The sequence below is a fragment of the Myxocyprinus asiaticus genome, chromosome 30 (assembly GCF_019703515.2).
Source record: "Myxocyprinus asiaticus isolate MX2 ecotype Aquarium Trade chromosome 30, UBuf_Myxa_2, whole genome shotgun sequence".
Classification (NCBI taxonomy): Eukaryota; Metazoa; Chordata; class Actinopteri; order Cypriniformes; family Catostomidae; genus Myxocyprinus; species Myxocyprinus asiaticus.
In genome coordinates, this window is record NC_059373.1 from 18,956,180 (window position 1) to 18,980,723 (window position 24,544).

General features: G+C 37.3%; 1 protein-coding gene across 6 annotated transcripts in view; it reads right to left on the reverse strand.

The window, feature by feature from the left end:
- Positions 1-1,372: 1,372 nt before the first annotated feature.
- LOC127421340 (nuclear transcription factor Y subunit gamma-like) overlaps positions 1,373-24,544 on the reverse strand; it is a 35,692-nt gene continuing 12,520 nt past the window's right edge. For 2 of the 6 annotated variants that reach the window (XM_051664354.1, XM_051664353.1), the window contains exons 2-11: positions 20,858-20,964; positions 20,141-20,209; positions 18,266-18,379; positions 14,579-14,674; positions 12,457-12,633; positions 5,051-5,122; positions 3,409-3,564; positions 3,220-3,327; positions 3,049-3,108; positions 1,373-2,202 (exon numbers count right to left, since the gene is read on the reverse strand). In XM_051664354.1, the coding sequence (XP_051520314.1) occupies positions 2,080-2,202; positions 3,049-3,108; positions 3,220-3,327; positions 3,409-3,564; positions 5,051-5,122; positions 12,457-12,633; positions 14,579-14,674; positions 18,266-18,379; positions 20,141-20,209; positions 20,858-20,956 (1,074 nt within the window). In that variant the 5' untranslated portion in view covers positions 20,957-20,964 and the 3' untranslated portion in view covers positions 1,373-2,079. Of the gene's footprint in view, positions 2,203-3,048; positions 3,109-3,219; positions 3,328-3,408; positions 3,565-5,050; positions 5,123-12,456; positions 12,634-14,578; positions 14,675-18,265; positions 18,380-20,140; positions 20,213-20,857; positions 20,965-23,932; positions 24,039-24,544 lie in introns of those variants that run through there. The other 4 variants (XM_051664355.1, XM_051664357.1, XM_051664352.1 and 1 more) reach the window with 4 other exon arrangements.

The window sequence follows — 24,544 nt, forward strand, 5'->3', positions numbered from 1 at the left end:
GTACGCCTAGATACACAGAATGGCAAAAGGTCTGGCTGTTTATAATTTTTTCCTTTATTAATTTATTTTATTGAGTTTATTTGGATGCAGACATATAAATTGTAGTAATTTTGATTTGCTTTTGTGTCTTTTCTATAATCTATTTATTATTTCAGTGTTGTACTCAACAACATTATTTAGTGTTGAGCTCAGCGTTAGGCTCAACGCCGAAACTATCCGCTCACTGCCGCTTCACCTCGCGACTCAGGCTTGCAGTGTGAATGGTGTAATCTGTTAATATGAAACGAAAACGCACAGCTCATGCCCTGCTCACGGAGGATGTGTGAACCTGCCGTCAGTTTTTTCCTGGGAGGCAGCAGATGTCCTAACCCCGCCCCCGTCCTAATCCTAACCATATAGACCTTATTCACAGCAGCGCCATCTTTGATTTTTGATGGGAATGACAACAAGGGTATGAGAGACAGATTTAGTCTCTTGCCAGGGAGCATTCCCAGTATGGCCACGAAGTGGACTGACTTGCCTTGAAAGGGCCCTTAACTTCGTACAAATCATGTACTGTCAAAGTGTTGCATGTACCCTATTTAATGAAGAACGCACTTGATGCTGCAATCTGTACTAAAACTGGTAAATGGTGAAACGGCTATTATAATACAATGAAACTATAATTTACTTTTAAGTTATACGCAGCTATTTTTGAATGGCCATCATTAGAGAAACATGCTTTTCTATGTTCTTTTTTTTTTTTTTTTTGCCTCAATTTAAAGTCCCTAGAAGAGCACCATGTGTAATAAGTACATGCACTACACACTGTGCCATAAAATATAAACAAAATTTCCATTTTTTTCTTCACATTTTTATTTTCTCACAAACCAAAGTTGGTTTACAAAAAAAAAAGAAAAAAAAAAAAAAAGAAAAAAGAACACAAAAATACAATTTGTACCTAGGTATTGCATATCATGCTGGCAGTCATAACTACATGCAAAATAACAATGACCAACAATGATAATATTAATGCAAAAAAAAAAAAAAAAAAATTGAGTTACACCTGGTTTTAAAAATGTGTTTACATAAAAGGGGTTTAATTAATGTTGTTTTTACAAGTGGGGTAACAGTGGAGCAGTTCAATTGCAAGGGGGCAGAGGAGGTCTTTCTAAATCATGTCCGGAAAGACACCCAGAGACAGCACATCAATTACCAGCACACGTTCACACACACTCACACAAAGAACAACAATAAGGAGCCCTATAACAAATATGATGTTAGCAAATTCCAAAACTATACAAGATACAACTACAATGCAAGTACATACTACAGTTACTAGTGAATTATAGAGATATAGAAACTAGAGATACTTGTGTAAAGAAAGTGTAGATTATGGCTTTTTTATCATCAAGTTTAAAGTCTACACATCATGAGATGTCATGATCTATCAAAATGGACGAGGGCTTAAAAAAACATACAAAAAACAAAACAAAAAAAAGACCACTGTACATGCCCCACAGCTGAGAAGTGCCCGACTGCTCTATAGGCTTAACATCAGGTTTCAGAATGGAGATAAAAATTAAAGCATAATCTCTACCCATTTCCACATTTAACTAACAAGAACATATTATATGTGTACTGTGTGGAAGACAGTGGGATCAAATACTCTTTCGCCATATTGCAATAGACATAAATATACAATGAAAATTAATATGGTAGAAAGCAAAATTGATTTCTGCCACAACACACTGATCCTTCCATTAAACAGTACTGTTGTAAACAGACCAAAAGGGTAATAACAAAGCTAACAGCAGTATGTGTATTATGGACGGTCTCTAAATTATGAAGCTTAAATCTAAAATTGTATGCTGATTGATGAATTAAACCACTCAGATAACTTGATTGAAATATGGTGTGAGATGAAAAAAAGCTGAAGGACTGAAGTCAGAAGTGAGTGTAGGTGTGTCGTGGTCGAATGCGAATGTTCAGTGCGGTTGACTGCGTGGAAGATGGTATCACAGCTCCTCTCCTTCAATGTGGGTGGTGGTTGATGGTGTTGGGAGCTTCGTGGGTCAGCAGGGAAAAGAGCAGGCAGCCTCAGTCCGCACTGACCTGCGTGGTGACCTGCCCATCGGCTGTCTGGTTAGTGGACTGAATGAACATGGGCTGGGCCAGCTCCTGCCCTGCTGGCATCGTCACCTGCTGGATCTGATACAACTGCTGTAGGAAGACAAGAAATGAGAGGAAGGGACATGTGTTACTGGACTGGCCTGACAATGTTTGATGAAATATAAATCAAAACAGTAACTGTGCTAATTAGGTTAAATAAAAGTATTACAGAAATTCTGGTTTGTTAAAGGGATAGTTCATCATCAATTACTCACCCTCATGCCATCCCAAATGAGTATGACTTTCATTCTTCTGCAGAACACAAACAAAGATTTTAGAAGAATATCTCAGCTCTGTAGGTCCATACAATGCAAGTCAATGGCTACCAGAACTTTGAAGTTCCAAAAATCACATAAAGGCAGCATAAAAGTAATCCATACAACTCCAGTTGTTAAATCCATATCTTCAGAAGCAATAATATAGGTGTTGGTGAGAAACAGATCAATATTTAATTCCTTTTTTACTATAAATTTCAACTATCACATTCTAGAAAAGTGGAGATTTATAGTAAAAAAGGTCTTAAATATTGATCTGTTTCTCACCCACACATATCATGTCTCTTCTGAAGACATACCACTGAAGTCTAATGGATTAGTTTATGCTGCCTTTGTGGGATTTTTTGTTTCAAAAGGTCTGGTCACCATTCACTTACATTGTAAGGACCTACAGAGCTGAGATATTCTTCTCAAAATCTTTGTGTTCTGCAGAAGAAAGAAAGTCATACACATCTGGGATGGCATGAGGGTGAGTAAATGATGAAAGTATTTACATTTTTAGGTGAACTATCCCTTTACAAATGCAGCCTTATTGTAAAGCGTTACCAAATTTTAATTTTGGGGTGAATTATTCCTTTAAGACAAAGGAGAATGTAGCTAGTGAATTCACTTGAGCATTTACCTGCCCATCAGTAAACTGGTTGAACTGTTGTTGACCCTGTTGTACTTCCGTCTGTGAAATCTGAGAACAAATCAACATGATCACATTCATGAAATAAAAAAAGATGTATTGCATGGAATATGCAATAGCTTGAAGACATCTATATGCTTATTTAAAGGTTTCATGCTCTACCTGCTGAGTATTTGCTGCAAGTGTCTGTATTTGTCCTTGAACAACCTGTGTACCCGTGACTGGCTGAGCCAAGCGAATGTACTGCAGCTGACCAGTGTTGAGCTGCACCTGCACAACACCACAAGGGGGCATTTACTATGTTGCTTATAAACCCTTTAAAATGATCAGAATAATAAATTAGGTTTTTACTGGAATCTGCTGGATCTCTCCTGTGTTGGTGATGATCTGCTGCATAACCTGCATAGTCTGTCCAGCTGGCTGTGCTGCCTGTGCCTGTCCCTGTGCAGCGGCCTGCACAATCTGCACCTGCTGGCCTTCGCCCACCTGCATTGTCACTGGAGCACTCTGAAAGAGAGAGGATGAAAGAGGATGAATAAAACTTATATTGAATTGTTTTATCTTGTGCTTCGTCCTGTTGTGGCATTTTCGAGTCTCTTATGATGTACACTGGATTGGAGATGCTGATGCTAATATACGTAACGTGTGCCGTGGCCTGGGAATGCCTCTAAACAAAAGTGAAACTGAAGGAGTGATGAGGAAAGGGGAGAGATGCAAGACTGTGACTACAGGCCTCTCACTTTGAGCGGAGAAACTTGGGTGTTGACTGTGGAGGTGTTACAGATGATCTCTTCTCTTCAGGAACTGACACCAATAGGCAAGAGCAATTTATTAAGCAGCACAACTCCATCTGGCCTGAGATGCACAGTGACCTCATGTAACATCCAGTAGAGAGAATATGAATTGCAGATTTTGCTCTGTGTGAATAATAACCATCTCTTTCTTTGGATATATGATTTATGATGATATATTGTTATGTTGTTGATCCTTGATATATTTTGTTCCAAACCCATTTGACCTTGTGGAAAACTAAAGGACATGCTTAGCAGAATGACACTCCTCACCATTTACTTTCATTATCTGGGTAAAAAAAGATGCAATGAATGAGGGTACCTAACATTTCCTTATAAGAATGAAGACATCCATGTATGGAAAATGAGGGTGAGTAAATGATAATAACATTTTCATTTTCGGGTAAACTATTCCTTTTTTTCTTCGAAGAAATTGACTGTTGGGTTGATCTGTTTTTATGACTGAAAGCATTACAGGGTCAACTGTCTACTTTTAAATCTAATCTCTTATATAAATTATATTAGGTGCCAGAGTGTAAAAACAGACTTCAGATGATGTCATTACAAGAGACTGCAGTGCGTTTTTAGCTAAGTGTGTTTGTAAATAAGCCATCATGGCCAAACTCTTAACGATATTGAGGGACTATAGACCTCAGCAAATTGCTGTTTTCATATATTTTATTTAATGATTCCTTTTAAAGTCTCACTTTCAGCAACCACAAGGTTGCAGCTAAAATCAATAAGGTCAGAGTCTGTGGTCTAAGTGCATAAAGGGGAAAATGCCTATTGACTATTGCTAAACTAAGGCCTGAACCAACTAAACTATAAAAAAAAAATTCCTTTCTTATATTTGAATATACCATAACATCAAACTGCAAATGTTCCATTTAAAAACAAATTCTTCCAACCACGCAGTATACAAAACAAATAGCCAGTAACAGTGACTGACCTTCAGCCACCTGCACTGTATTACCACACCACCTGCTTCTGTTTGCTGAGTTGTTTAATGTATGATACATCCGATGTAGTATTTCTTCTAGAGCAGGCATAATTGTTTTTGCCATTGTTTGTATTGTGCGTTGCAATACGGTTCTTATTCAAATGCCATAATTGGCCTAAAAAAAAGAATCAAGCTCATTTGTGTCTCAAATAGGGTCTTATGGGGGAAATTTAAAAGAGATTTTGGGGTTTGGGGTGTTTACCGTCATAGGGGTCACCTGTGATTGAGCGACCTGCACCTGCTGAAGCTGCTGCATGGTGGTTCCCTGCAATACCTGAGGAGGAAGGAGGAGGAAATGATGCGAGAGAGAGAGATAGAGGGACAGAGGAAGAGAGACAGTGAACTTAACTTTACACAAGCAAGCACATGCAAAGCACATACTCAAACTTAACATAAAAAGCAACAAAAAGTGCTGTGAATAAGCAGCAATACGAAGTGTAAGGAAATTAAAAATGCATGTGCCGTATTCACACTACATCCAAATACATCGATCAGCCACAACATTAAAACCACCTGCCTAATATTGTGTAGGTCCCCCTTGTGCCGCCAAAATAGTGCCAACCCGCATCTCAGAATAGCATTCTGAGATGGTATTCTTCTCACCACAATTGTACAGAGCGGTTATCTGAGTTACCGTAGACTTTGTCAGTTCGAACCAGTCTGGCCATTCTCTGTTGACCTCTCTCATCAACAAGGCATTTCCGTCCACAGAACTGCCACTCACTGGATGTTTTTGTTTTTGCCACCATTCTGAGCAAATTCTAGAGACTCTTGTGTGTGAAAATCCCCGGAGATCAGCAGTTACAGAAATACTCAAACAAGCCTTTCTGGCACCAACAATCATCCATGAGATTATCTAATCAGTGCAGTGCCTAAATTCATGCAGACATGGGTCAGGAGCTTCAGTTAATGTTCATATCAACCATCAGAATGGGGAAAAAATTTGATCTCAGTGATTTAGAGCGTGGCATGATTGTTGGTGCCAGATAGGCTGGTTTGAGTATTTCTGTAACTGCTGATCTCCTGGGATTTTCACACACAACAGTCTCTAGAATTTGCTCAGAATGGTGCCAAAAACAAAAAACATCCAGTGAGTGGCAGTTCTGTGGATGGAAATGCCTTGTTGATGAGAGAGGTCAACAGAGAATGGCCAGACTGGTTCGAACTGACAAAGTCTATGGTAACTCCGATAACCGCTCTGTACAATTGTGGTGAGAAGAATATCATGCAGGTTGGCACTGTTTTGGCAGCACGAGGGCGACCTACACAATATTAGGCAGGTGGTTTTAATGTTGTGGCTGATCAGTGTATATGATTTGAAAAACATACATGACAAGATTTAAAGTGAAAAAATTGATTTGAACTTCAACTGAATCAACTGTTTTCGTTTTGAAGCTACAGACATTTTAATTGTTTGGATAGCAAATATTAAGAAAACAAAAAAACAAAGGCATTGGACTCGCATTGAAAGGTTTGTGCAATTTATTAATTTTTTTGCAAATTTATACTTGATACACTGCCTGGCCAAAAAAAAAAAAAGTAGTCATTTGGATTTAAATAATGGTTATGATCTGGGGTTGCTTCAGTGGGTCAGGTGTAGGCTCAGCAATGTTATGCGGCAATAAAATGAAGTCAGCTGACTACCTGAATGTACTGAATGACCAAGGTATTCCATCAATGGATTTTTTTCTTCCTTGAAAGCACAGGCATATTACAGGATGACAATGCTAAGATTCATCAGGCTCAAATTGTGAAAGAGTGGTTCAGGGAGCATGAGGAATCATTTTCACACATGAATTGTACACCACAGAGTCCTGACCTTAAACCTATTGAAAGTATTTGGGATGTGCTGGAGAAGGCTTTACAGAGTGTTTCGACTTTCCCGTCATCAATACAAGATCTCGACCAAAAACTAATGCAACTCTGGAGGGAAATAAACATTGTGATGTTACATAAGGTTGTCGAAAAAAATGTAATCAAAGCTAAAGGCAGTATTGACGATGGGAGAGTCAAACCACTAAGTCTTCTCCAGCACAACCCAAAGACTTTCAGTGGGATTAAGGTCAGGACTCTGTGGTGGCCATTTCATGTGTAAAAATTATTCCTCATGCTCCCTGAACCACTCATTCACAATTTGAGCCCGATTAATCATGGCATTGTTGTCCTGGAATATGCCTGTGCCTTCAGGGAAGAAAAAAATCCATTGATGGGATAACCTGGTCATTCAGTACATTCAGGTACTCAGCTGAACTTCATTTTACTGCCGCACAACGTTGCTGAGCCTAGACCTCACCAACTGAAGCAACCCCAGATCATAACCATTATTTAAATCCAAATGGCTACTTTTTTTGGCCAGGCAGTGTATTATACTATAGTCACATCTGATTTGGTGTGAACAGGCCTGCATTGAGGCAGAACTTAAAAGAACAGCAGAGATGAGTAAAAGCTGGGCTGTGGCATGAAATCTGAAAACAATGACAGTTGATGAAGTGGTGCATTTTGGGCAACCAAACAGACAGACAGTTAGGTGAAAACCATCTCTCGATCCTCAGGTATGAAGTTAAAACCCCCCAATAAAAACAAAGTTTACTTAAAGGGTAAAAAGAAGAGTGTTTGAATGGAGCGGAGCACCAGGGCCCAGTTGTTCAGAGGTAATCTGATTGGATTTCGGCTATCGGATTGGATCAAATCTTGAAAATGGGTTGTTCAAAAGAAAAAAAGGATTCTGAAATCGGATTAGATCACATAATTCAGTCTTGGTTTTGATATGGATCAAACCTTCAGTATGCGTTGCTCAAAACGTTTTAGTAGGATTGGGATACTTTTGATCCAAAAAAAATCAGGATTATCCTGATCCCAGCAAAAGGGTGGATTCAGGGTGGATTTCAGGAACAAAATGTAATAAAACTTTAAAATTGGTCAAATAATACAACATTTGTAACATGTAGTATATATATAATTTTTTTATATTTTGCACTTGATTTGTTTAACCATTACAGTGATAAAGTAGACATTAGGTTACCTATTAAGCCTTTCAGTACAGTAAAAAAAAAAAAAATAAAAAAATAAAAAAAAAATTATAATATATATATATATATATTAGTCCCCAAATAATCCCCCAAACAGCTGTCAATATCAAACAAAAATAATATTTAATTTTAACTGTCATTTATCACTGTATATTAATTACAATGACACAATCATCAGAGATGAACCAGTCAAAAGTAGTTTCTAACAACTGCATCCCTTATTGCATGTCCAGTCAGTCCCTTATTCTGAGAGAACGCCGGAGGTTGGTCTGGGTCTTCAACAGGCTCAGGTGCATCATAAACGTCATCAGAGAGAGGGACATTTAGCCTTTTTATGATTTAAAACACGTGTTCAAAATATCCACAATGTACTTGTGAATAACGCATATTTGTTTGTTGTTATTTATTTGTTGTGGGTCAGATGGGGGTCTGACTGTTTAAAAGAAATTGAAAATGGAAGGGCATGTTTATATTGTTTTATTGTGCTGTTTTGTCTCTTCAAATAAGAACACCTGAAGTGACCCCATGCTGGCTATTCTACCTGTTGTTCTTTACATAGCTAGTAGCCTACTTTGTGATATGTAGTCCCATTCAGAGCACTGGTAATCTGGATTTGGTAATCTTGAAAAGACTGTATCTGGATCAGGGTGATCCGATCCAATCCAATGTTGCTTTGAAAAACCAGCACAAAAGTAAGATTACCTGATCCTGGATTCATGGGATTTCCAAATCCAGATCATTCTGATCCAGATTAAACTTTTTGAAGAGTTGGGCCCAGAAGGATCAGGTCCCACAGTGACTCATGTTTAGCTGAAATTGTTTGATTACCATGTATTAAAAAAAAAAAAAAAAAAAAAAAAAAAAGAATAGTGAGTTATAGTTCTTCTCTCCACTTTCCTGCATACATCATGTATCACTCATGTTTTTCTCTCACCTTATTTCCTTAACATTTCCTTTCCTCTCTCTGTATACATTTTTATACACACATTTGTCCCAAGTGTTCTAAGGTGACTGCAGCAGAACTTTGCCTAACTCTGACAAGTCAGCAAATTGTAGGCTTGCAGAAGCAGCACTGATCCTTAGAGAGAGAGAATGAGTTCCACCACAAATGAGAAGAGTGAGGAAGAGTTGGAGAGGAAAAGCACACCCAGACTGGAGGTGGAGTAGTTATAACAGGATGGAAAGAAAGGTTACAACCAAGGGGTCAGGGTTTGTCTGGTTAGCTTTAGTGCCTGTCTTTTCTTGAAGACTGATTTTCTATTAATGGCCATTCAAAAGTAGCCGAGTATTCCTACTAAAAAACTACTTGTGTTTGAGTAACATAAGCCTAGTTACCATCCACTTTTCATGCTATTTTGTTATCGACAAAGTGAAAACGCATAAAAAAAAGTTTGGGAAATTTGCCGTCTTCTGTTGTTTTCCATTCAAATGGCCTTTTATCAATAAAAACGGTGTGTGTGATGACGTCATACCTAAAAAAAACACTTTGTCATATAAGTTTTGGTATATCACAAAAGAAATCTGCCCTTAAGCCGTATCCATACAGAAATGTGTGTTTATTGCTAATTGTGCATCTTTCACCTCCCAGATGTCCCTAATTTGGTTTTCCTCTGAAGTTTGGGTAACATGGGGAGAGTATTGAGACAATTCATTGAAATTAGCCAGCTTACTGTCATTTTAATTACACAAATAAATGCAATCAGAAGACAGAATTACAAATCAAAAGGGAGCTGTTGCCCTTCTGATAGGACTGTAATATTGGTCCTGATGTTGCGCCTATCGCAGGTTGCCACCGGTTCCGACCCGAAAGCAAATCGTCATGGCCCTGCTCAAGCTGGCAATCTGCACTAAGTAGTGTGGGAAACTTTCAGTCTTATTATAAGGACCATCCATCAACGTGTATATACTGTGTGCACAGCTATTAAAGAAAAACTGATGTGGTGTAATATCAGGGTTTACATATGATACATTCCTGATATTCAATAGGCTGTTTTGAACAATCATCTAATCTAAAGCATTGCCATCACAACTGCATTATGTCCCGCATATTTGTCCAGCAACTTTTAACGACCAACTGAACTTGATAGTCATCTCAAATTAATTTTAGTGTCCTAATGCAATTTACATTTTCTGAAGAAGCTCAGCAAATGCGATCCGAGGTAAAGAGGGTTAGATTTAAAATATTTAAAATGTTCAAAAGGTCATTTTCTGAAAGTGAACTCAGCACTGGACAAATAGTTCTGATAGTTTATAGTCTTGAAAAAAGTGTAGAACATTCTGAGAATGTCATTCAGCTGACTTTTTTCATCTACAGAACAGGGTAAGGCTAATTTAAGTTTGTGTAAAGGCATATATAGGTCTAAAAATATTATTTTTTTAATTTAGTAATTCATTATTTTATTTAATGCTTTATTCATTTGGTAGGCTAATTTATTTAATTTAATATAGGGAATTTTTTCAAAAGTAAGCTGAACAATAATTTTATAGAATTTATAGAATGTTAGTGTTCCAAAAAAGCACACTGACGTTTCTCTCCTAGTATTGTGTATTTATTTTTAATTTAAAACATCTTGGTGCACAGAAATATGTTTTTTGTATTGTGGGCTAATTCCATGACTGCCGTCTATTATTTTGAATGGTGTGGAAAAGCAACTTTAATAAATAAACGGATGGCTACCATGATTAAATTAATCACAAACAGTGGCCATTCATTTGTTCTCCGTGCACTTGTTGATGTGCATGATATGAGATATTTGTGTTGGCACTCCTGGAAGTGTCATGTTTGCAGTGATTGGATCTATATGCCGTTAAGATCAATCCATAATCACATATCATAAACTGTCTTTCAAGGATGTATACCTTGTCGTCATGATTAACACAGGCTAACGACTGGGGTAAATTCTGTCATGTGACACTACATTTTGTGTTAATGCCAATTTTCTCGACAAAAGGTGTTTCCAAACCAGTTTTTCGTGACATCTGAAGTATCGACATAATGTTTATGCACTAGAGTTAAATGGAAAAATATTATGTTTACACTTGTGAAATTTTAGCGTTAATTTGCGTTTCCATCAGCTTTATTTTGATGCGCTAAAACTTTTTCCGCAAAATAATCTTGGATGGAAACGTATTTAATGAAATTGCAAATATTTTTTTTTTTTTTTTTTTTTAAATATAGTAGATTTTGTAACAGCACCCATTTGTTTTTTATTAGAAGCTTTTAGAAGCTGCTGTCACAGCTCATGAACCATCAGGATAGTCGCAAAAGGAAGGCTTGTTGGGACTGTAAATTCTTGGGGTGCCATTACTAGCCAATCAGCATTGTTTTCCCTTTTTCCTGCAACTCCACAGTAATTAGTCACATGGAATTTAGTGCTCGTGATTGGCAAAAAAAACAAACAAAAAAAAACTACTGAACAACTTGAGATGAGTGGGAATGTAAAATAAATAAAAATAGAAAGAATAGAGAGAAAAATAGAGCGAGAGTGCGAAAGACAGTGGGAAGGAAAAAAAACTCAGAAACACGGGCAGAGAGAAAGTGAATTAATGAGGAGGAGAGAAGAGGAGAGGGCCGTTGGGTTCACGCTCAAAGACTGGACTGATATTACATGAGAGAGTGACTGGACTCTCTGCTGTTCACCTGATAGCAATGTGTGAATGAAACCTCTGGACTTTCAATCATGTTTCAAATGATCATGTAATGGGCTGATCAGAGTAAGCAGGGCTCAAGTGTGGGTTGTGCGAGAGAGAGCTGGTACGATAAAGTTTCAGGTACCTGTACACTAGACTGTAGTATAATATACACTAGGGTAATTACAAGGGTAAACTTGGAGGTGGTCTTCTTCCTACGCCTCACTTTAAAGGGATAGTTCACCCAAAAATGAAAGTTCTGTCATAATTTACTCTCTTCTGTGCAACACAAAAGGAGTTTGACAGCTTCAGTCACCATGCACTTTTCTTGTACAGAAAAAGATGCAATGAAAGTGAATAGTGACTGAGGCTGTCAGTCCCTGACATTCTACCTAACATCTCCTTTGTGTGCTCCACAGAAAAAAAGAAAGTCATAGAGGTTTGAACAACTTGTGGGGGAGTACATGACAGAATTTTAATTTTTGGGTAAACTATTCCTTGAAGTTTCTGAGTATATACTGTGGCCTTTAGTTTGTGCTGAGTATGTGAATGAATGAATGAACGAACATTACATTTATATAGCGCTTTTCTGACACGACACTCAAAAGCACTTTACACAGAGAACAGGGGACTCTCCTCAACAACCACCAGTGTGCAGCATCCACCTGGATGATGCAACGGCAGCCACAGTGCGCCAGTACGCTCACCACACACCAGCTGTTGGTGGAGAGGAGAGAGTAGAGTGAAAGAGCCAATTAATGGATGGCGATTATTAGGAAGCCACGATTGATAAAGGCCAATGGGAGAATTTGGCCAGGACACCGGGGTTACACCCCTACTCTTTTCGAGAAGTGTCCTGGGATTTTTAATGACAACAGAAGAGTCAGGACCTCGGTTTAACGTCTCAGCCGAAGGACGGTGCCTTTTTACAGTATAGTGTGGGGATTACCTGGCCCTGCTGGGGCTGAGTGATGATAATCTGCCCTGGTTGTAGTGTGGTGGTGGTGGGAGTAGCCACCTGCTGGCCTTGCTGCTGTCCTTGGACCTGCACTGTGCCGGGCTGCTGTGCCAGAGTAAAGTAGTACTGGACTGGCTCAGTCGGGGCGACAGACTGACGCACTTCCTCCTACACACACACACAAACACACACACACACAATTATAAAGAAATATACACCTTATATTGCAATACATTTTACAAGGATCATCATGAATCAGGGTTTTGGCCAATTAATTTCCATGGCTTTTCCAGGCATTTGTGATTACTGAATAAGAATTTTTATTAATAAATAAGAAAAAGTTCCACACACTGCTGTTGCTTGCAAAGAATACTTAAAGGTGCACTCAGTAATTTTTTCCTCATTAAAAAGGTTTTACTCCAGAAGAAGTTAATTTTTATTTTTAAACAAATGTCTAAAATTATGAACACTCACATGAGATGAGGACTCTTATAAAAGCTGTTAAAATCCACAGGGAGAGGGTCCCCTCATGGGGATGGCCATGTTAGGATCACATGACCAGTTGAATACAACTCGCTTAATCTCAGTAACCGGCCTGTTATTGGACACTTTCCCTCTTGGATTAAATGAATTATGACTGACTAAGAATAGTGAATTTCTACAATGGTATCTGTAACTGAAACTACTGATTTTGAATGGTGCTGCATCCACACTGCTAGGTGTCATTATAAGTCCAAAATGACACATACACAAAAGAGTGCTTTTAATACTTTTTATTATAGCAACTTTTCAGACATAGACCTTCGCCAGGCATGCAGAAAGGTTGTAATGCCTGACTTTATTCTTATCAATGTTTATTTCCTATGTAGTACGTACCTGTACATGACCAATCAGGTCTTATTTTCGATAAAGAAAAAAAGAATTATAGAGATTAAACTCACAAAGAGCAATTTCTAGCCAGTAAAATATTTTAGAGCCGAGCATAACTTGAATATTTATTATTCACTATAGAAATTTCCAAGACTTTAAGATTTTATACATTTCCATTGCTCTTCCAAGCCCGGAAATAACACAATTTTAAAATTCACAGATAATTCCAGGTTATAAATTACAGTTGAACCCTGATACATTTAAGAGAACATGCATACTCCCATACGCAAACACACATGCATGAACGTAGCGTTTATAAGGACTATCATTTGGTTACATCTCCATAAATTATTTTAGCTCTGTAATACTAGAAGCAGGATAGAGGAGGATAAATTACTTATAGGCAAAAGCAAGACCAAGTAATGCAATCTCTAGTAGGAACAGAAACGAGACCTTCAGCTGCCGTCCGTGGACCGAACCCCCACACTCCATCACAGCTTAATGACAATCAGCTCTGCTATTGTAACACACAAATAACAGGAATACCTAAACTGTGTTTCATCTGGACGGTTGATAAATTCCTGAAGATTTTTTGTGACAAAGAGAGTAAACACCCCTCTCTCAGCTTGGTGATGTCATAGCTGAGAGTGTAGGATGTTTACACACCTGGCCACACACTCAAAAACATGCAGAAACATAAAGCCATTAGGATGGACAAAACAATTGGTTTAGCTGAGCTACAATTGCTTAGATAAAAGGATCAATTCTGCAGCAGAGTTCCCTATAAATGTGCTGACTATTGGTTGAATCTTCTCACTGTGATACTTATGAGTCACTTTCAGTGATTCAGCTTTGTTCATACCTGAAGTGCCTATAAAAATTAAAGATACTGATTGTTTCAAACAGGTTTCCCAAATACTGCCATTTATTGGACAAACAGACACATGGTGCCATGGTCACATTGTAAAACAAACACATAATAATAAAAAAGTGACGCCTGGTTGTCCAGATGGTGTGGATGGTGTTCAGGGGAAGCAGGGCGCTGCAAACATCCGACTGAAAGCCTTCACAAACCCTACACCTAGCTTCCAGTCAAGGATGTTTACAGCACCCCCAGGCTGCCAGAGACAACACTACACTCATATTCTCTTCACACATGCAGATAATCAAAATATGTAGACAGTGATCACTTTTGACATTATGAAGATCCTGCTTTCAAGAATCATCCTCTTTTTTTCCACACCTGTCGTTTCGGTGGTTTGAGGTCATCTCGTGGGACGATATCAATGAGGAAGTCAAACTGGTCAAACTTAGTGATAGCCATGGCAATATCATTCCTCTGGAAAACAAAAGACAACAACACAGAGTGAAAACCAAATAAAAAAAAATAAATGCCATACAACAGTGTAATACAGTAAACAATAAATAAATAAATAAGGGCTAATTTACTGAATTAATTACATGATATTCTGATTAATTAATTACAATTAACCGCCTATTTTGTACGGTTCAGGAGGCATAATTAATTGTGTACATTTGTAAACACATTGTTTTTGACATAACTGCACTAAATTAACAAATTAAATTGACAGTCCTACAATAAAGAAAGATACATAAAGAAAAAACGAAAACTAGAAAGAACAAAAGAAAGCAAGCAAGCAAGAAAGACATAGCAATGAATAAAAACACATTGAATTTCAACACATCTTAGTAAACAGTTCCACCAACACACCCCACAGATAGCCTACTAGTGGTATTTTCCACAGAATATTGGCTGCAAAGACCACCCATTGTCACTCCCCAGATCAGTGTTTATTTTTAGCACCATGATTAATATCTGTTGGTAAAGGGTCACATCCATGCAGTTGTTCCATTGACATCTGTTGTCGTGGCAACACCGATTGGCGTGATGGCTTCACAAATGGAAATGTGGACCAGCTGCAAGCTCACAAACTGAGTGCTAATACAATCTGCATATTAAAGAGATGCTCTACCAGTCATTACAGCTTTGTTCAGTGACAAAACCTGTTGCCAAACACCATGTTGGAAAATGTTGAAAGGGGTTGCTATACTGCTGGCTATTTACCTTGTTCTAAAGATAATAATTTCATTAAGCTGTTTATGGGGTTTTTTAGGGAAATAATCCCATTCTTATTTACGTTATGTCACATTCTGTTTAATGGTTGTACTGTATGTGTGGCAAAATATTAGAAATTATGGAATAATTGATGTCTTATTTTGACTCTGCTCATTTCAGATTACTTTTTTTTGGGGGTTAAAGCAATCAGATTATGTTTTTATAACAATTTCTGATTCAGTATATTGTCAATAGTCAGATTATTTTTTTTATATTATTTTATTGAAAAAGCATGTTGAAATTACATGTATCAAATATGATACAACAGGCTTTTGAGGTATATCTCTCAATCACCATTCCATTCCATTCATACTCACTATAAAAAAATAAAATAAAATAAATCCCAGAGCTTTGAAAATTCTGACATATACTTTTTATAAGATATATTTAAAGTGTGAACTAATATTTCTGTGTATTTTCATATATGCAGCCTGATCTTTCATTATAAAGATCTCATTATTTTACATTACAAGCTATTATGATGTCATCTTACCAGAAGTTCCTGAGACCCAGCGGGAAAAGTTTTACTTTTTACATGTCAATATACACTGTAGTGTTTGGTGCATAAAATACATATGATTAAAAAAAGAAATATTGCATTTTTTAATTTTATTTTTTATTCATAATGTATTTGATGTGCTGAATTAAACTGTGATACATTTCAATCCATATTTAAAGACCAAAGAGGAAGCTGTCATAGCCAAACTCTAAAACATTTGGTATCTCTGAAAAGCCACTCTGATGGGAGTACTCTGATAATACCCCAAGATTTACCACTGTAATATGTATGGGCTAAGAAAAACTAATATCACAAATGTCCTATACAAAAATGAATTGCTGGGCCTCAGGAGGATAATGACCTTTAAAGCCTAATGTATCGAAAATGATACAGAAAACAAAACGTGCACATTTTGTTTTTTACGATTTCTTTTTATATTTTGTCAAATGGTACTAAAAACAGTTTAATGTAAAAAATAAAATAAATAAAAAAATTGAAAATTTGATATGTCAGGCTTAGGGTTGCTCTGATTTTGGCACGATACCAGCCCTGGTACTATAATCAACAAATAAAATGTCTCAGATTTTTTATGAAATTACACAGAAAATGACTGTTTTAATTAAATGTTATAATCAAATGGTGTTTAATCAAATTGATACATACAGCTTTAAATAAAAAATAAAATAAAAATTCTATATTTTTTATCAATAAAATTGCAATTTTATTTTTGGTAAAATAAAATGCTGCAGAGTATTAATGAAAACATTAATGAAAAAAAAAATCTGATTACCTGTGGCACAAGGCTGCTATGGCTGAATCACAACATGCTGATTCAACTTGCATTTGTGATACTGCTTACAGATAATAATAATAATAATAATAATAATAATAATATAAAAAAATATTTAATATTATATAATTGTTATTATGAGTATTACTGCTACTTTTTGATTATTACATTTTTATACAGTAGTTATATATTTCTGTCTTCAATTTCATGCATCCAGTTGAATAGAGCTTTCATTGAAGCAGGACTTTTATTTTGACAAACCTCTGAGTTCTTCCAGTTTTTGATGGGTTATTTATAACAAGCTTCCCATTAATTCTGGGATAATCCCACCGCGACTCTCGAGCTGAAATCTCCGAGCTGCACCGGATGAGTTCATTTAAGTGTTAAAAGCCATTTATACTCTAAACACACTGCATGAAAATTAAGCACCAGTAGTGTGCTGTGTTTGTGTGAGTGTGTGAGCATGCGTGTGTGCACGTGTGAAGCAGATGACAGAGCAGAGCGGCACCTCTTGTCCATTCTGTAGCGTGCAGCGCATGTGACTGTATAATATTGAATTAAATTACATCCCTCTAATGTTTAATGATCACACGGCCATATCCAAAGGTTTTTTATTTTATTTTAAAATTGTCATTGATTTCATCTCAAAACTGTCACATCTCATATCATTTTGCTAATGACAGCATACTGTAATATGGTGCCGAAATTAGCAACAGGATATCGTACCATTTAATTTTTTTTGGTATCGCGATACTTTGTTAGTACAGGTAAACCACGCAACCCTAGTCAGACTTTACAGGGTTAATATGCTTCTTAAACTGATAAACATTTAAAAATAATTTTGATCAAGGCTTTTAGGGAACACTGTTAAGAGAATCGTTCAGGGTTCACGACAGTATTTTCGACAGCCCAGGGAGGCGAAATGAGACAAAAAAGTAAGTGGGTCATGGGAGATGTACTTTTAGACTCCGCTCTATGTGCTGGAGTGGAAAAGAGATAAGCTCTGGGGGGCTTGTGTGAGGGGCTCTTCCCATAAACAAGTGTCATGGCTCTGGCACACTTCTTTTTTAGTGTTATGGTTTGGACCTATTAGTGTCGAGAACAGAAGACTGTTAGAGGGACTTTTAGGGACTCTGAATGATACCAAACATATCACATTTCATCTAACCATGTATGCACAGTTTTTATGTTCCAAGATGTTCAATTTAACTTCCATTTAAGGATTATTAAACATCAGCAAGTGTTTTTTTCTTTTCTTTTAGGCCTTAACATTTTATATGTAACTGACAAAGGTATGTAGGGATGTTTCTTTGCACAATTTCCAGCAGATTAATAGACAATTTTACACAACATTTATGGGTGTGATAGTTCAATATAGGGCACAGAGGAGATAGGTTTATTTGGAAAGACAATGGGTTTATGTGCATTTTTGCCCCTTTAATCAGGACTGCAAAATGTTCTGTAGTTAACAGGTCAATGGGAAGTACGGAAGAAGGTGACTGACCTGTAGCGTACGCCGTTTGTTATCCTCAGTGTGGATCCAAGCTCTGAGAGTGAGCTCTGTGATGAAGATTTGTGCCGCTTTGGCAAACAGCACTGGTGCTTCAGCGCTGATCATCTAAAGGGTTACCAAAGCCAGTCAATACAGAGGAAATAGAGGGATGACAACAAACAAAAAATACACACACAACCCTTTCCAGCCATGCCCTCCATAAGACAGAAATACAAACCTATGCTCTGTTCCAAAATCTAGTGATCTAAATCTATGGAGGTAGCATCTTAAGGCTACCTAGGCACGTTCATATCATGTCTGAATTACTGTAATTACAACTCAAGAGATTTCATTTGGAGCTGTTCACTTCCTTGTACCTTGGAAATTATTTGGTCCTATGGTAACACTCATAATGCCAAAACGGATCCATATGTGGCTCTGTTGTTGATTATAGCTAAACATTTCATCACTACATTAATTCACCTCTATATGTTCTTACAAAATGTTTAAGAACAAAGAAAGTGCTCTGGGTAACGGTGGCTATAATAAGCGGTTATATCAGAATAACAGTAATATATTTATTATCAAAATTTCTTTTGCTTCATCCGCCATCTTGGATTTCCTTTTTCCACTGAGCTCATCACGGTGCATTCTGGGATCGCCTACCCGGGGAAAGATAAATACGATGCTACCTTAGAATTTGGACAAAATTAGATATCTTAGAAGGCAGCATAATTAAGATACCTACCTTTATGAACAGCCTTCGCGTCGAGAGCATGCCTATGTCTTAAAGTGCTGCCTCCGGAGGCAGCTCACTAGGTTTTGGAACACACCCATAGTGTCCTTACAAGCTACGTCACAGCCTGACCCCTGGCCTTTTCCATGTCACTTCTGTTGAGCTCTTAATTGTCTTGACTTTTTCAGTTGAACTCTCTTTCCACTCTAAGCTGCAGGTTATTTTATGCATCTGGACACCACCCTGACCTGATGCGTGCTTCCCACGCAGCTCTGACCTTTAACTCAAGCTGTGTGGGAAGATCATGTCATGTGGCCTCTCGAACATCACAAAATCATTGTCCTTTGCAACTTAACACAAAGTGAAGAAGAGGTCTACCTGTGTTAGTGTTCATCCAGGTCATTATAGGATCAAAACAAGTAGTGAGGGTTAAACTGTCTAGTGATTAAGCCAGCCCTTATCTCTGATCATTCTTACCAATATCACTCTATGAAACGGCACTATAAAAGTATCAGTGCTATGTTCTTACAGCAACTTAATACTTGGCTCATCTTAACATCTTTGCTCTGTTAAGGAAGACTCTGGCAAAACCATGTAAACAATGGAATTTACCTTGGTATGAGAAGTTCTTTGAAACTGTCTATTCAATATTTACTCACTAACCAATATCAGGCTGTTTCACAGAAAAAGGCCAGATATGTTTCAGCTTGGATAGAGTAATTTCTCTATTGACAATTATGTGCTCTAAACATCCGAGATTACTGTTTATAGAGAAGTTCATATTGGGCACACAGCAGCTGAAGCCACTAAAAATATTAACATAGCATTTTGAGGAGACCAAAAAAAAAAAAAAAAAAAAATGTATATATATCTCAGCATTGGTTAAAAAATAAATACATTTTGTGATAGCTGCCACAAAACTCATCAATGAAATCCAAACTTTATAAAGACACTATCATTAGTGGACAGTTGGGAGACTTTACGAACTCAGTGGATTTCATTTTTAATAACCAAATAAGTGTTGGTTGGAAATGCAATGTTTTAATTATCTACACAAATGGTACTTTGGTGTAAAGCAGCCAAACATTGGTCTGCTGCTCTCTTAAGAATCAGATACAGGAAGTGTGCTGCCATGAGTGATCAGCTCTTACCTTCACATCCTCATCCAGTTTCATAATTTTCTTGATGCGAGCAAGAGGAAGCTCTTGCACACGGAAATCCTTCTGAAACAGTGCGGGAGTGTGTTAGAGGACAACTTACAATTACGCTAATGATTCCTAGTGATAGACAGTGGACAGACTGTTGTTGAAGTACAAGAAACAGGGTTCCCACACTATCTGGCCAATTAGTTTTGCATGACCTTTCCAGTCTTGTGTTTAAAAATAATTTTAATTCAGACTTATTCGCTAATGAATCATTCAGAACTATTTCTGAACTGGTTTCAACGATTAATTGAAAATAACGTCTCAAGAGAATGATTCGCTCACAAACAGGACATCTCTATCGCTTGCAAGCAAGTTTTATGGCACAATCACTGCAAAAGAGTAAGATCTAGCCAATGAAATGTTTTACAGCAGAACACAGCTGGAAAAATAGGCTTTTAATATTTTGTCAATTTCAATTACATTTCCGGTCTTTTTCTTTTTTTTTTTTTTTTCAGTTTTAAATTTCCCGGATACATCTGTAAAAACCTACATGACCATGCAAACCCTGTAAGGAGATGACTATGTTTTTTCCAATAAAGACATGATCTGTTTTCATTAGAGAGGGCTGTATGTACATAGAGTCTGAGATCAATAAAGCAATAAGAATAACAATGAGCATTTGTGCATGTGTGTTTGAATGAGAAAGGTAGGAGAAACCCTTACCACTGTAAGATTCCTGATCTCTTCCATGACTCTGGGCCAAAAGGACTGAAGGCTCTGTTGGGCATCGCTGCTCCCCGCTCCAAATGAATCTGCCGACATCTCTAGATCTGAAGCGAAAAAAAAAAAAAAATAGAAACAGAAAAATCATCAGTTACTGAAGACTGGGTTAATGGTCATACACAAGCCTCATAATCTAGATTGGAGATCTTCCCACACTTGAGCTTTAAGATAATAAACCACAATAAACCACAGGATACACTATTTAGTTAGACTTTGAGGTAGGCTGAATTTTGAATGATGGCCTAGTATGCGTTACCACAGTAAAATGCCTGCTGTAATTGTCGATGGGGTGATCAGTGAGTAAACTAAGCTGTGTGTAAACTAAGTCAGGAAGCCATATGTCAAAAACCTGGAGAACAAAGTCTACACTGCCTCCAAAACCTCCTCTGTGCCAGTGACCAGAGCTTGACCAAATGTGGCGTTCTGACAGCACTGATGCAATGGACACTCCAAACTCAATCTAATGCAAAGTGAAAATGAAGAAGATCTCGTGTGTCAGCACGGTAGCTCGAGGAGTGAAGCTGGCAGGTTACTATGGCATGCGAGGAATTCAGCTGTGTACTGTAGCAAGCCTGCCTGAGCTTGTGCTGCCATAGATGCTACATAGCATCTCTCTCTTTTCCTCTCTGGAAGAAAACACAGCACCAGAAATAGCAGGGTGGGGTGCCACAGGAGCAGGGGTGAGGCAGTAAAAAGTACTGGGACTCGTGCAGTTCAGCCATAATCCAATAACAAGACAAAGTGCCAAGGGCTAAAAGGAGGGGGTGCAGTCGGACTGGCGCGCAGCCTCACTATGTGGGTCAAACAGACGAGCAACACAGTGAAATGTATGTGATCACTGGCTAAAAGTGGGAAAGAGGACGAAAGGTGACACGCTTTCATCTTTTACAATTATTCGAGCAACGGTTATAATTATGGCTCTGCCGAAACAATCATATATCAATACATTGTGATTCTTTTCCTTGTTAGATTGCATTGTACTTTAGATTAGGGATGTGCAAAAGTAATCGAGTAATAGAGTACTCGTTCTGCACCAGCTACATGAGTATTAAAAACGCTACTCAAATATTGCAAATTAATTTTTCTTTCTGCATTTTTCTGCCGTGAGCAGTGCAGAAATACCCTCTGAATCGCTCACCAAATCTCGCAGTCACAACTGATTCAACAGGGGGTGCTGTGGATGTGTGTAATTGAGGTGTTGGATGAGAGAAGACGTGTAATGGAGTCTGTGCTTCTAAATCAAAGTCAAGTTATATTACCAAGTAGTACTTATAATATTTTGACTTTTACTCTGTTTGTATTCAGTTTTTGTTGAAGTCATGTAAACCAACAGAAAAGGATCAGCTTTTATTGGTGGAAAGAAAATGCAAAGCGAACTCGGAAGCTTGACAGACCAGTATGTTTGTATTCGTGTTAAACCTCTGAACACCGGCAGAGCGCATTTTATAAAAAAAGCAAACTTTCATCACTTGTTTTTTTCTGAATAATAACATCACATGTTATTAATATGGTAAAAAATGCGATAGCCTTTATGTAGGCTCAGAGTTTATATACTTGCATTACCCTAATGCCGTCAGTATTGGTTTCCATGTAAGCAATGTAAGTGCAAAAAAATTTATTTTACTGTATTTTTAAATCTTTTTTTGCTTTCCATTTTTATGAATGCATACTGTTAATTAAAAAAATTTAAGTCATCTTATTTTGAAACCGTTCTTGGAAACGTGTGTGAATAAAACAAAATATAAGATTCACATACTGTACATGTCATACTTGTTATTTTTTTAAATGCATTTTAATTTACAAGTAATCGGGTAATCGTTTTTTTGTGGGTTAGAGTACTCGACTACAAAATTGCTTGAAAATGCCCATCCCTACTTTAGATCTTTGTATCAATTTCTAAAGTTAATTTGTGTGCCTAAATATGATTCTCTACAGTTTAATTAATAAAGAAATAGGTCATCTAAATAAACACAAACTCTGAAACTGGCAATATTGTGACCAGAGATGCTTCTATGAGCCTATGTAATAGGGTAATTTTCAAGAAACCTGTCAAGAAAATGTCCTGGTCCTACTTTACTCCAAAATCAAAAGAAATAAATAAGAAATTAAATTCTGCATATAGAAAATTAAGCCTATATTTAGGGCCATTGACATTTTTTTATTGTGATATATTTGTGCACATCACCCCCTCCGCCAGTCCTCATAACGCAACACAAAAAAGATGGTCATTATGATATTCTCATTACCACAACTCAAAAAAAAGATGGTCAATATGACAGTCTCATTACCACAACATGAAAAAAAGTATATATTATTTAAATTGTAAAGTATTTTACACCATAGTAGAACTCTTTACATTTCACTGATTTTAATTTACAAAAATCATTGTAAAACAGTAAAAACTAAATGACAGTATTGTGTAACAGTAATGAGAATCATCATTGAAACAATTGGAATAGTAAAGGTAAAACCTCCAGACATATTATGATAATAAGAATGGGGTAAAATGGGCTTTCATGAAAATTATGCCACAATGCAAAAAATCTTTATGGTCCTAAATATAGGCTTCATTTTCTTTATGCAAAAAAAAAAAAAAAAAAAATAATAAATAAATAAAAACTTTATTTTTTTTTGTTTATTTGGGGTTAAATACGACCAGGACATTTCCTTTACAGGTTTACCGAGAATCAACCTCATACTGGACAAAAGTGAAAGGAACAATGCGAGAGATGCATCGTGATTTGTTGCTATGTGTATCGTACCCCAGTTATGATCCTTTAATGTTTGCTGTCCCTGCTTTTATTTGCCTCCAAAACAGTCACAATCGATGGCATTAGAGCAAAATGATACAAATCAATGAGTCATGTGCCTCAGACTGTCGATAGGCTCTAGACTCATATCAGGCCTGATTGAGGCTGTCAACCATCAAATCCATCACGCATGTGCCCATTGGTGAGATGGAGAACTAAAGTAAGAAAAAAACACTAGAGGTCATCAGGAATCTGCACTGCTTACTTTGTGCAGCTGAGAAGCAGTGGCATCAGGTGTTGATCTTGTGACCATCTTCTGCAGTGTATCTGCAAACTCGTGTGGATGTGCCAGCACGGGCCTGATAAGAAATGATCATTTAACATCTTATGCAAGACCATTAAGAAAACTAGCTGGCTAATTACCAGGCGATAACAGCAGCAATTACTGTCAGGGACCTGGGAAATTGTGAGGCAAATTAAATGAGATAACACTCCATTGAAGGAGATATAAATAGGTTAAATCAAGGCTTGGTTGAACAGCTGCTTGTGAGTGGGAGCTATTTTTGACTCTTTTAAACAGATCGAGACACATGACCAACCTGCGATGGGAGGAGCAAGACCTGAGGCGCTTAGCATTGTAAGTAGCATCCTGGTTCCTTTGAGGAAAAATTAATGTTCAGTATTACGTCAAAGCAAATACAGTGATACTATTAATGATTTCATGGGCCTTAACTGCCAGTATACAAGGACATGATCAAAAGATAATTAACATTAAAGGGGTCATGATCTGCAGGGAGCCTTACTACCATATACTTCACCATTGTTTTTCATTGCGCACCATGTTCTTCTGCCATATTTAAATAATTTAACCTCAAAT